This window comes from Schistocerca cancellata, chromosome 7 (genome assembly GCF_023864275.1).
Source record: "Schistocerca cancellata isolate TAMUIC-IGC-003103 chromosome 7, iqSchCanc2.1, whole genome shotgun sequence".
NCBI classification, from domain to species: domain Eukaryota; kingdom Metazoa; phylum Arthropoda; class Insecta; order Orthoptera; family Acrididae; genus Schistocerca; species Schistocerca cancellata.
The window spans coordinates 89,560,647-89,574,509 of record NC_064632.1 but is presented as its reverse complement, the minus strand read 5'-3'; the positions used below and the strand labels follow the sequence as shown (position 1 = coordinate 89,574,509).

At 42.2% G+C, this 13,863-nt stretch overlaps 1 protein-coding gene across 1 annotated transcript in view; it reads left to right on the top strand.

Moving 5' to 3' along the window:
* The window catches only part of LOC126091974 (glutamate dehydrogenase, mitochondrial), a 165,217-nt gene that overhangs the window by 130,079 nt on the left and 21,275 nt on the right, over positions 1 to 13,863 (top strand). Inside the window, exons 5-7 of the mRNA XM_049907333.1 lie at positions 3,372 to 3,488; positions 5,232 to 5,393; positions 5,604 to 5,808. Of these exons, the coding sequence (XP_049763290.1) occupies positions 3,372 to 3,488; positions 5,232 to 5,393; positions 5,604 to 5,808 (484 nt within the window). The remainder of the gene's footprint in view (positions 1 to 3,371; positions 3,489 to 5,231; positions 5,394 to 5,603; positions 5,809 to 13,863) is intronic.

The following is a 13,863-nucleotide window of genomic DNA, read 5'->3' as shown; positions in this document are numbered from 1 at the left end:
AGTAACCACCTGGAAATCATCTTGACTGCTGTCACATGATTAGAAGCTTGTTTTAACAAAGACATTTGGTGACAAAATAATTCAGTTGAACTGTGTGATACTTCAACCCCCCAAAAAACTTAGAATGATCCAGAACTAACAAATATTCATACTGTCACTTGATGATGATGATGATGATGATGATGATGATGATGATGATGATGATGATGATGATGATGATGAAGTGATAACACAGGTAAATAAAACAAAACATTTAATATTCAAAAGTAAATTTTAGTTCAAACTTACGTCCTTTAAAAAAAATTAATAAAAGTGGCCACTTGTGAAACCAAACTACACAAAAACGTATCGGGTCACATTTAGGTTCTTCACGAGCATTCTGTCCCAGTCAAACGGAACAGTCCCACCTTTCTCTACTCTGTAGGTGGCCCATTCTTCCTATCAACCTCACAGCAGTTGCAAGCCAATCACTTTAGTTTTTTCATTGTTTGGTGCTGCCTTCCAGTGACAAAACCGGGTCATCCACAAACAACTTGCATTTCAAGCTGCTGTGAATGGGTGTATTGGAAAGGCTACCAAGAGACATGAACCAGATATACTGCACCAAGAAATATGTACCAGAGGTGCTGAAGGTACCTCAAGTATTACCCTCTCCTGTGGATACTGCCTCCTCTACAGAGAACAAAAGATCCATCACCACACATTTACTTGACTGAGTGCTGTCAATGGTAGGTCCAGGGGCTCCATACCTCAACACACCCATCCTCCTAACCAACAAGTTCTGGGTGCTGTACCTTGATGAAACTGAGCCAGTCATACCTTTCCTTCACTGTCAAGTCAAATGTACCAAGGGGTGAGAAGGCTCACCTTTTGCACTCATTGTGCATGCCTAGAGGCCAAATTAAACACGTTGAAGCGGCTGTTCTGGCAGCCATTGAGGGAAATGTTGCCAACCAATGCAGATTGTGGTACATATTGAAACAAACTATGCCTGGTGTGTGGGCTCCATGTTAATAATCCAATCATTCCATGATTGGGGGAGAAGATTGAGTATGCCTATGGAATTCCCTGAAGCTCATTGCCTGTACCTTTGTCCCCAGAAATGATGATGGCATCTTGGTTCTAATTAGGGTGGAAGGCTCGAACCAGATACTTTGAAGGTTCTGTGAAAAACTAAGCTGAAACTTCCTGGACTTGTGCCATAGGGTTAACTGTAATGTCACCTCAGTGCGCCAAGTGTGAACTACGTACTGAACATTGCTATTCAGTCCATAGAATGGTAAAGTTTGGAGACAATGAAGAACTATCATGAGAATCAAGAAAGGGTATCCATTGCTGAGCATATTAAAATCCTAGTAGTTAACTGCTGAAACTTTCGCTGCAATGTGCCAGACCTTGAAGTGCTGTTAAAAAGCAGTGAAGCTCACAAAATACTGAGTACAGCAGTGAGATTTTTGCAGAAAACTTAAGTACAGTAAGGTCCTGAATTAACAAAGCCATTTCCAACGAAATCCTACTTTTAAATAGCACAGGGTGGGGCAAATAAAAGTGGCCCAGATGAGTGGATACGATTGAACATGAATTTATGCATATAACCACACCGTGATGTGCATACCACATGTAAGCCCACCACGTGATCCACACTGGTTGAGACTTCAGTGCAGGCTGTGTCAATGTCAGTGGAGCAGTGCAACGGAAACAATGGTATTCGAAATGGAGCAGCGGATGGTCGTTGAAAGTTACATGAAACAGTGTGGTCAGTTGTTTGATGAGAAGACACTGAGAAACAGTTGCAATGACTAAAATTGAAAATATCCCCAAGGACCAACTGTAAACTGTAAAATATTGTAGTTTGCTCAAACAAAAAACTGTGCTCATAAGTTGGGAGAAAGCACATGTCTGTTAGGAAGGGTAACCGAAGTGATACACAAAATTCCCACCCAATATCCTTCACTTCCATCTGTTAAAGAATCTCTGAACATACAAGCTCAAATGTAATGAGGTATCTCGAACAAAATAACCTCCATGCCAACCAGCATAGATTCTGAAAAGAGTGGTTGTGTGTGAAACCCTACTGGAGCTTCTTTCACATTACATCCTGAAATCCATGGTTGAAAACTGTCATGAAGATGCAATATTTCTTGACTTTCATAAAGCATTTGACTAAGTGCTACATTTGCACCAGTCATCAAAACTATGTGGTGTGAGATAACATCTGAAATTTAACTGCAGTGAGGATTTCTGTCTGGAGAGTCAGCAACAGAAATAGAAGCCCCAAGGAAGTGAGCTGGGAATCTAGCTGTACATATTGTATATTAATGGCCTTGCAGACAATATTAATAGTAACCTCAGATTTCACAGATGATATAGTTATCCATAATGAAGTAATACTACCTTGGAAAAGCTCCACAACTGTGCTATCACATCTTATCAGGGTGTTAAAGTGGTGCAGAGATTGGAAACTTCAAATGTTGAAAAATGTGAAAATGGGCACACCACAAAATGCAAAAAGTAGCATCCTTTGACTGCAGTATCAGTGAGTAACAATTGGAATCAGTAAATGGATAAAAGTAACTGGGTGTAACAGTTTTGCAAAATATGAAATAGATTGATCACATAGGTAATAAACCAGGTAACAGACTTAGCATCACTGGTAGTATACTAGAGGAATGCAGTCAGTTTACAAACTAGATAGCGTACAAAACACACTCGTGTGACCCATTCTAGAATATTGTAAAAGGATATGGGACCTCTGTGAAAAAAGAATAACAGTAGATATTGAATGAACAAAAGGACACGCAAGAAAAAAGGTCATAAGTTTGTTGGACCCATGAGAGAGCATCACAGAGGTGCTGGGAAAAACTGAATTGGCAGATGATGGAAGATAGATGCCAGCTATCCTATTAAAACCTACTTAAAGTTTAAAGAACCTGCTCCAAGAGAGGGATTTAAAAACATACTACAGCTCCCTAAGTGTGAGTACTGCTTTCATAAGAATTTTGAAGACAAGATTAATTACAGCATGCATATAAGTGTGTGAGCAGTCATTAGTCACATTGGTGTGTGAGCAATCATTATTCAAACACAGCAGATACAAATGGAATAAAACAAAACCTTAACATAGGGTAAAATGGAAAGTACATGCAGTGATTTGCAGATTATAGATTTAAATGTAAATTTGTACCGGTCACGATGATATTTCATCATGATAGCCTTATTTTCATTTGATAGCAACTTCATCACCAGTGAATCTTTTGACATAAGAGTATCTGCCACAACTTACTGTACCAATACAGTAATTGATGAATCCATATTATGTATTATTTTTTTATTAAGAGTTCCAAAAATTAAAAATGTTTGTTTTCTTTCAGGGATTTGGTAATGTTGGTCTTCACACTATGAGATATCTGCATCGTGCAGGTGCCGTGTGCATAGGAATAATTGAAAGAGATGGCTCGATCTACAATCCAGAAGGAATTGACCCAAAGGTAAGAAAGGGAAATTGTATTTCTTATTTTGTTAGGAAAAATGATGTAAACAAGTATTGAACTAGCAAGTAGAAAGAAAGTAGTAAATAAACATGAATAGTGTGCAGTGAATTTATTAGAATACAATATATCTTATATCAAGCAGTACATTATGGTAAAATAATGAAAAACACAGGAAAGTGTTACATGTACCTGTAAATTACAGCCAATTATGTAGCTGCAGTAGTGCAACTACTTTAAAATAGTCATATTTGCACATAATGTTGTGACAGAAGGAATAAATTAAACTAAAATATCCTTATCTGGAAAGTTTGGTAGTTTCTAAGGCTGAAAAGCGACCCAGGTTAAGCTGCTGATTGGTGCATTTTTTCTTCCAAACAAATCTTTCACGTCGTCAATTTTTTACCACCAATAACAACTGATAGACAACCAGAGCTACTCCCCAACCTTGGCATTGCACTGTGCCTTCTGTATAAAAAGGTAACAATCAGTAAGTTCACAAAGTTGAGAAAAAGTTAATCAATTCTATTACTGCCATAACAGATGTTCCAATATAAAAATTGGTTGGTTTGTGTGTTAATAAGTCATTAAAATCTTGTTAAAGTTTGTGAATGTTGGAACTATTTACATTTTGAGTGGTTGACTGTAATGTTTTATAATGTTTTCCAGAAACTTCTGTTGTGACAAATCCAGCTTCTGTGCTTAAAAAAAGGGGGGGGGGGCTGAAAAAGGAAGAAACTTGCACTCTGGTGTTGAACAAGTGCCTTGGATAATCAAAACTTTTGTTAAAGTGGAATGTGAGAGATTTATTGTGTGACTCAGATGTTGTGCTGAAATATATTAGAGGTTATAATTCCAGTTAATTAATGAGTATAAACTAATCTGTAGATCACACACAACTACCAACAACAAACTAGGGGTGCACAGCAGGCATAATAAGATTGAGATAAAAGAAAAGGTGGAGTACAGTTATGTATAAAAAGAAAGAGATGTAAAAAATGTAAGGAAAATTGTAAAAAAAAAATCAACAAAAAGAGAGAAGTGTGAAACATGACAGAGAAATGCAGACAGTGTACTGTCACTGCTGGGGATTTTCTGTGTGTGTGTGGTGAAGGCAGATGGCAATATATATAACCACCGAAATTCAGCATTCTACACACTAATGAATTCTATTGTATAGTTCTTTTAACAAAATTATTTTTTGTTGAAAATGATTCACAACTACTTTTTTAGCTTCTGTGAAGTTTGGAAGGTAGGAAATGAGGTACTGGTGGAAGTAAAGTTGTGAGGGCGGGTTGTGAGTCGTGCTTGGTAGCTCATTTGGTAGAGCACTTGCCCGCGAAAGGCAAAGGTCCTGAGTTCGAGTCTTGGTCCGGCACACAGTTTTAATGTGCCAGTAAGTTTAAACTTTTTTGTCTGGCGAGGGGTTAGATCATTTCATGTTGTACAGTTGTAACTCTCATTTTGCATCTGAGATATTGTACTCCGTTGAATGTGCAAGAATCAGTCATGATTCTCCATGCATGTTTCCAGTTGTTATTTACACTTACAGATACCTGTTTTGCTGACAGTCTTCTGAGCAGTATAAAGAGAATGAAATATTGTGATAAGCATTATAAATAAATTGAACAACTTAAGCGAAATGTTTTTTGCCTTTGAAGTGATTTATTCTCTTAGTTATGTTTCAGGTGGCATGTCATAGATGAGCAAATTTGATGAATATTGCTTTTTCTATTATTGCAGCAACTAGAAGATTATCGTATTGAAAATGGAACTGTAGTAGGGTTTCCTGGAGCACAGCCTTACCAAGGAGAGAATCTTATGTATGAAGAGTGTGATATTTTTGTCCCTGCAGCTATTGAAAAGGTTATCACAAAGCAAAACGCTCATCGTATCCAAGCAAAGGTATTGTCTTACATGCAGCACTTTAAACCATTTTTCAAATTTAATAATAATTATTCTAAAGTCTCCTTGATTTATTAAGACATAACATAGCTCACATTGGGTCCAGATTTGAAAAAAAGACATAAATGCAATGGATTCTTTCGACTTACTTCTAAGTTATATATTGTTTGATTTTTTTCTTGTCAGTTACCATCCTATATACTTTCACAGATTATTGCAGAGGCTGCTAATGGACCTACAACACCAGCAGCTGACAAGATACTGATTGAGCGCAATATTCTTGTAATCCCTGACCTCTACATCAATGCCGGTGGTGTCACAGTATCATTCTTTGAATGGCTGAAGAACTTAAATCACGTATCATATGGTCGGCTAACCTTCAAGTATGAGCGGGAGTCTAACTACCATTTGCTCGGTGAGTGGAAATGAATATTTGGTTGTTACCAATATCTTTTGTGAAAAATTGTTAAACAATCATAAATCCTTCATAGCACGTACTTCAGCAGTGCTTTGATAAATGAAGGTGACATTTTCCATCTTCCTATATTAATTTCATTTGTTCACAACTAGTTTCAGCCTTCTATGGTACTCTAAAGTGATTCTGTGGTTCTGTGTTTAAAATACATTTACATCATTACATTTCTGGTTTGAAGATAATATACACTGAGGTGACAAAAGATGTGGGATACCTCCTAATATTGTGTGGGCTCTAATTCTATGCGGTGCAGTGCAGCAACTTGACCTGGCATGTATTCAAGTTGTAAGTGCCTGCAGAAATACTGAGCCATGCTGTCTCTGTTGCTGACCGTAATTGTGGAAGTGTTGCCAGTGAAGGATGTTGTGCACAAATTATCCTTTTAATTATGTCCCATAAGTGTTTTATTGGGTCCATGGCAAGCAATCTGGGTGGCCAAACCATTCACTCCAATTGTCCAGAATGTTCTTCGAACCAGATGTGAACAGTTGTGGTCCAGTGACATGACATCATTGTTTGGGAACATGAAGTCTGTGAATGGCTGCAAATGGTCTCAAAGTACCCAAACATAACCATCATCAGTCAATGATCAGTTCAGTGGAACCAGAGGACCCATTCCATTTCAAAAACAACCCACACCATTATGGAGCCACCAACAGCTTGCACAGTGCCTTGTTGACAACTAGGGTCCATGGGTTCATGTGGTTTGCGCCACACTCAAACCCTACCATTAGCTCATACCAACTGAAATCACAACTCAACTCACCTCACCTCACCTCACCTCACCTGACCAGGCCATGGTTTTCCAGTCGTCTAGAGTCCATCCGATATGATCACTAGCCGAAGTGTTGCTTGTCTATTAGCACTGGGAACTCTGTGCAAATCCTGCTGCTCTCAGTCATTAAGTAAAGGCCGTTCGCCACTGCATTATCTGTGGTGAGAGGTAATGCCTGAAATTTGGTATTCTCAGCACACTCTTGACACTGTAGATATCAGAATATTGACTTCCATAATGATTTCTGAAATGGAATATCCTGTGTGTCTAGCCTCAACTACCATTTTGTGTTCAGTCTGTTACTTCCCATCGTGCAGCCATAATCACGTCAGAAATATTTTCGTGTGAATTGCTTTAATAGAAATGATAGTGCCGCTACCACCATCTGTTTATGTGTCTAATGCTGTCCCATGATTTTCATTCCCTCAGTGTAGTACAGCTGAGTCCCGCTAATCCAGACTCCAGTAATCCGAATGTTCAGTTAATCCGAACATGAAAAAATGTTACTCTAAGTATGGAAAACTGTGCAGTAAACTGCTGTACAAACACACTATTTTAATTTACACAGTACAGTAAACATGTATTAGAAAAATTGGCAAGAAAACATTTGGTTTAAACAATGCATAACAACGAAAGGAAAGCTGTCAAACATACTTAAGTTTATCCCTACCTTTTAGATGACAAAAACTCATTGTTTTTTGGTTTAATGAAGACATTCTGTTATGATGCATAGTTGCACCATCGCCTCATAAACATCAAATCAGCAGTTGCAGCTGTGGGCTGTTGCTGCAAATAATGTAGCACAAGGTCAAGGGCTTTTGCTGCGTCACGGTGTGGCACCAGCTCTCCTTTGTCGCTTTCAGGCTCATTGTCACTTCCGCCACAGCAGTCCACTTCTTCCTGGTCTTAAGTCACAGCAGCAACTAAATCAGCATCAGGAATGTTCTGCACACATGCCCCATCTGCTGCTATCCACTCATCTATGTCACTTTCACTAGCTTCTTCATATCCAGGGATTGTCTGTATCATTTGTAGTAGATTTTCCTCTTCATTTTCAACTAGGTTGTCCTGAAATTCAATACATGTCCACAGCTTTCTCCATGATTTTCTCAGAGTATTTTCTGAAATATTCTACCATGCCTCAGGAGCCTAATAAAAAACATCCTTCACATTGGTGTTCTTTATTTTGGCCACTAAAGGAATGATATCATCTTGGATCAGTATTCGTAAAAATTGTTTTCTGTAAATCAGTTTTAATGTTTGCAGTACCCTCTGGTCTTTCGGCTGTAGAAGTGGTGTAACATTTGGCGGCAAAAACTTCGCCGCAATTTCTCCATCACATAATTTCTCAGTGCTGGGGTGAGATGGTGAGTTATCAATCAAAAGGACTGCATGGCTAGACAAATGATTTTCCTTAGAAAACGGTCGAACAGAGGGAACAAACTAGCCGTGAAACCATTCTTTGAACAGCTTACCATCCATCCATGCTTTCGTCTGGTTGTGATAATATAAGGACAGGGACTTCATGTTGCAGTTCATAAAATCTCTGGGCATAGCAGATTTGCTGATCAGCATTAGAGGGAGCTTGTGATTACCTGCAGTGTTGCTGCATGCTGATAATGTCACATGATCTTTGCACATTTTAAAACCAGGAGCATGGTTTTCTGCTTTAGGTGCCAGGCTTTTTGTTGGCAATGCCGTAAAATTAAGGCCAGTCTCATCAGTGTTACAAATTTGTTGGGGGTAATACCTTCCCTCTCATATAATTTCTCCAAACTAATCCAAGTATTCCTTCGCTGCATCACAGTTGGAAGGAAGCTTCTCTCCACTAATTGTTAGCTGACGGATTCCATGATTTTTTAAAAATCTGTCCAACCAACCCGTACTCACACTAAAAGACTCATCACCATTCATTAACTTGTTTAGGTAAACAGCCTTCTCTTCAGCCAGTGCTCCACTCAAAGGAGTTGCACTTGCTCTTTCCTGTGTAAACCAAAGGAAAAGAGCTTCATCCACTTTATTGTACTGGAACTTTTTCATAGTCTGCCAAACTTAGTGTTTTTCCTGAAGATGTTAATCAAAAATGATTGCTTTACCAACACCCAGTTCCATTACCAGTTTAGATACATTCTCACCATTGTCTATCTGCTTCAAAGCCTTCAGTTTTCTTTGAGAGTTAACATTGTATGTTTCCGTTTACTCATGATGAAAATACGTACACCATCACACATGAACGAATACAATACAACGTTACTGTCATAACTTCAAGTTGAACAAATATATTTCAAGGAAGACGCAAGCAATACATGAAAGTCACAGATCAAGTAAACAAAGTAAGACATGTGTACACATTAAGAGTCAAATCATAACTGAGTCAGTCTAGTGGCCGCTGGCTGGCTGGCCGCTTAGGTGGCGCTGCTGCTGCTGCATGGCTGGCAGACAGCGACACATGTAGAGGACGCGCATAACTGCGCGGTGGCACTTTGAAAGATCGGTGAGTCACAACAGTTACATGTGCCATTGGTCAATAAGTAACATAACCAAGTGCTTTGTGAGCCAACTGGCAGAGCACTGCCCTCAGACACTACAAAGGTCTCAACAATGCACAACAAGGGCAGGGAGTGAGAGTGAGCCATTGTTCCCACACGTGTTCCCATTTGTTACCATGGTGTACCTATTTATCTGCTTGGTATACTTCATTCTAGAAACTCTTCACCGTAATTCTGGTTAATCTGAACAAATTGGTAATCAGAACAAGGTCTGGTCCCAATTAGTTTGGATTAACGGGACTCTACTGTTTATTTTGTTTTGTACAGAATCACAAAATCAGTTGAGAATCACCCCAGAGGATGAAACTAGTGCTGAACAAACAAAATTAATAAAGGAGAAGTGGAGGATGCCACCTTGTTTCGAAATGGTATTGCTGTAACAAACCACACTCTACATAACGATTATACTATTCATTTAGCATTTTTGTGTGTTGTTGCTTTTCAGTGGAATTAAAGTGCAAATGTCTTTAGTTTGTACCAGAGTTGAAACAGATTATAATACTAAAACAGCAATGAAAGAGGGTGGAATTCTTGGTAACGTTATGGGATCAGGATACGAGTAGCGATATACGGAATAAACTGTCCCCATTTGTATCTGCACATACATATATATCTAAAAACAAAGATTCTGTAACTTACCAAATGAAAGCGTTGGTACGTTGATAGAAACAATAACACACACACACACACACACACACACACACACACACACACAAACAAACAAACAAATTTCAAGCTTTAACAAATTTCAAGCTTTCGCAACCCACGGTTGCTTCATCAGGAAAAAGGGAAGGAGAGGGAAAGACAAGGATGTGGGTGCGCGCGCACACACACACACACACACACACACACACACACACACACACACACACACACATATATATATATATATATATATATATATATATATATATATATATATAAAGGCAAAGAGTTTGGGTAGAGATGTCAGTCGAGGCGGAAATATAGAGGCAAAGATGTTATTGAATGACAGGTGAGGTATGAGCGGCGGCAACTTGAAATTAGCGGAGGTTGAGGCCTGGTGGGTAACGGGAAGAGAAGATATATTGAAGGGCAAGTTCCCATCTCCGGAGTTCTGATAGGTTGGTGTCAGTGGGAAGTATCCAGATTAGCTGGACGGTGTAACACTGTGCCAAGGTGTGCTGGCCATGCACCAAGGCAGGCTTAGCCACAGGGTTATCCTCATTACCAACAAACACTGTCTGCCTGTGTCCGTTCATGCGAATGGACAGTTTGTTGCTGGTCATTCCCACATAGAAAGCTTCACAGTGTAGGCAGGTCAGTTGGTAAATCACGTGGGTGGTATCACATGTGGCTCTGCCTTTGATCGTGTACACCTTCCGGATTACAGGACTGGAGTGGTGGTGGTGGGAGGGTGCATGGGACAGGTTTTACACCAGGGGTGGTTACAAGGGTAGGAGCCAGATATGCACATACATATATTTTGACAATGATCATCCATGTGCACACAGTACAAGGTACAAGAACAGACTCAATTAACATGACGGCTTTGGTGAGTTATCTGAGTCCCAAAGATTATGTTATTCGTGATTGATATGACCTATTGACGCCACACAGCCCCCCTTCCCCCCGCAGTACGGAGTACCGCAGGTGAGTCTTGAGGGAAGACCACGTGAGCATTGATGCTGTTGGTGGTTGTGCGAGATGGTAGACACATGACTGGGACCTCCACCTCGCCTTGGGGTAGAGGGTGGGGGGGGGGGGGTGCAGAGGTGGAGCGATGGGAGGCAGGTCCGCCTCGAAGTCGTTGAGTCAGTGAGGACAGACGATGCGGCAGCCAGCCTGAGAGCAGGCGGGCGGAACGGGGGATGGTGGGGTGTAGGTGTGGCAAGCCCCGATGCTAATCGAACCATCCGGTGACACGAAAGTGCGAATTGTCATCGGGTAGCACTCACGAGGGAGGGTGAGGCTATGAACAACACACGTTTAACTGGTCGTTGGGTGGCGAGGCCGCGGTGCCTGTGAGTATAACGAGAACTCGGTCATCAAGAGTGACAATTGAAATGTTGTCCATGCTGTGTGGGAGTACGTTGCAGAGCAGGGTGACTATGGGAGAGGATGTGTCTGTAGTCAATGATGTAGCAGTGAAACCCGCACATGGGGTGGGGGTTGCCATGTCTGAGAATCCCCGCGATAGGTGATGGGTAGGCATTGGATGAATAAATTGGCGTGGTGGCCCGAGGAGAAACATTGTCGGACACCATGGCGGGAGAGTCATTACGAGAATCAGACTGAGCCAGCAGAGGGGCGTCGGGGTTCACGAATGCTGGTTTGAGTCGGTGTAATCAAACAGTTTGCGGACTGTCTTTGATGACGATGTTGAAAGTTGTATCGCCCCGCCGGAGGACTTTAAAGGGGCCAAGGGAAGGTGGTTGCAGAGGTTGTCGGACTGAATCATCTCTCAGCATTACATGGGTACAAGTGTTGAGAGCAGTTGGCACATGTGTGTCCAGCGGGGAGTGGCTGATAGGTGGGTGCAGGCATGCATGATTGAAGTGAGTGTGCGTACCACTTATGAAATCCAGGGTGGGGGGGCAAATCTTCGGGTACCTGAGGCTGATTGAGTTCCTCTGGTAGGATTGGGTTCTCCCCAAAAACGTATTCTGAGATAGTTCCCTGTAAGTCGGGCTTGAACATTGAATGGAGGCCGAGCAGCACCCATGGAAGCTTCAGACCAGAGGGAGTCGTGGAACCTGAGGGCTGCTTTTAGAGTGCGGTGCCACTGTTCTATTAACCCGTTGCTTTGTGGGTGGTAGGCTGTGGTATGAATTTTCTTTGTGACAGACGTTATGTAAAATGGTGAACAGGGAAGACTCAAACTGCTGATGCTGGTTGGTGGTGGTGATGGTCGGACAACCGAACCTAGCAATCTGTGAGGAGGTAAAACCCTTGGCCACAGTGTCAGCAATGATGTTAGGAAAGGGAACTGCCTCTACCCAGTGGGACATGCTGTCGATTGTGGATAGAATGTATCTGTGGCCCTCCTATGATGGAAGAAGATCGATATGTACATGATGAAATTGACCTGGGGGGGGGGGGGGAGGGGGGGATGTCGAACTTGCCCAGTGGTGGGGTGGTGTGGCAGCAGATTTTGTTGCAGTAGCAGGGGATTCAGCTGCATGCCCAGGTCTGACAGTCCCGTTTTATATTTTTCCAAACGAAATGCTCAGAGACGAGCCATGTAGTGGCACGGACGCCAGGATGAGCGAGGTTATGCATAGTGTTGAAGACCTGCCTGCATAGGGAGGGTGGGAGTAACAGGCGTAACAGCTGCACCACACCTCGTCCACAATGCCAGGGAATTTAGCTTTGGTAAACACAAGGGATGTATGAGGGCCTGTGAGGAGACCTTGAGATTCCTTGTCGGAGGATTTTAGGGTGGCCACATAGGGTAAGTCAATGATGCGTGAAATAGTATTGATCCACAGGAAAAATCTGCGGCGATGTTGTCCATGCCATTGGTGTAGTGAACATTGGTTGGGAATTGGGAGACTAGATGAAAGTGGCGGAAACATCAAGGTAGGGGGGGGGGGGGGGTTGCAGAAAGCATCTGCGAGAGGGTTTGTGATCCGTGAAGATGAAGAACGAGCGACCCTCCATGTCAGGGCGGAAGTGTTTGATGGCCTTGTAGACCACAAGGATTTCTCTGTCGAAAGCAGAGTATTTCTTCTGGGCTGTTGATAGTATTTTTCGAGAAGAAATAAAGAGAGGAAACAGTGTCTGCCTTGGGTTGCTGTAGTACCACTCCCACTGCGATGTCGCTGGCACCCGTAGTGATGAACAACTCGGCCGAGGGGTTGGGGTGAGCGATTGTCACGGCGTGAGCTAAAGAAATCTTTAATTCATTGAAAGCTTCCAGCATGGGTGCAACCCAGCGAACGGGTTTCAGTGGAGGTATGATACACACGTCAACACCTGTGTCAACTAGGAAATCAAGCCATGACAAAATGTCCACCCAGCTGAGTGGTTGTTTCTACGTGACTGACATTTTGACAAGTAGACAGAGTGCAGTGTGGGGGTTATGGGTGCTGGCAAGGTCACCGACACTTCTTAGCATTATCGCTGAAAACTTTGTGATACCAGCAGTACAGATGAGCCAGATGTGGTGGTGGAGGGGATTGTGGCAGTGGAAGAGGCTTGTCCTTGTCGATTTGTTCTGGCATGTATACTAGCACATATGGTGTGTGGGCAATCCTGGACTGCTCGGATGGTGGAGAGAGCGAGCGGATGCTGCCAGGCGATGTAGAAGGCGCGGAGGCGGAGTGAGCCCTGGCTCTGCTGGCAGACGGCCGGTAAGTGGGAGAAGTTGTGCCAGCTACAGGTGAATGGTGAGCTGGCCGGCATTGTTGTAGCAATGACTACAGTTGGTCTGCGATGCGGAGATGAGAGCCAGTTGACTTGAAAGAGTGCGGTAGCAGGTGGATCTGTAGGTTAGTAGACAGCTTGGCGGACTACACTGCCCACAGTGTGACGTCCAGCATGGTATGCTCGTTCACAAGTAGCTGAAGGCTGCTCAAGGTTCCCCAGGTGTTCCTCGTACAAGATCTTGATTAATTCTTGTGGTGAGCAGGCAAGGCGTTCTATGAACGTCTTCTTCGTGAACTCATATTTCGGTGGAGGTGGTGGCAA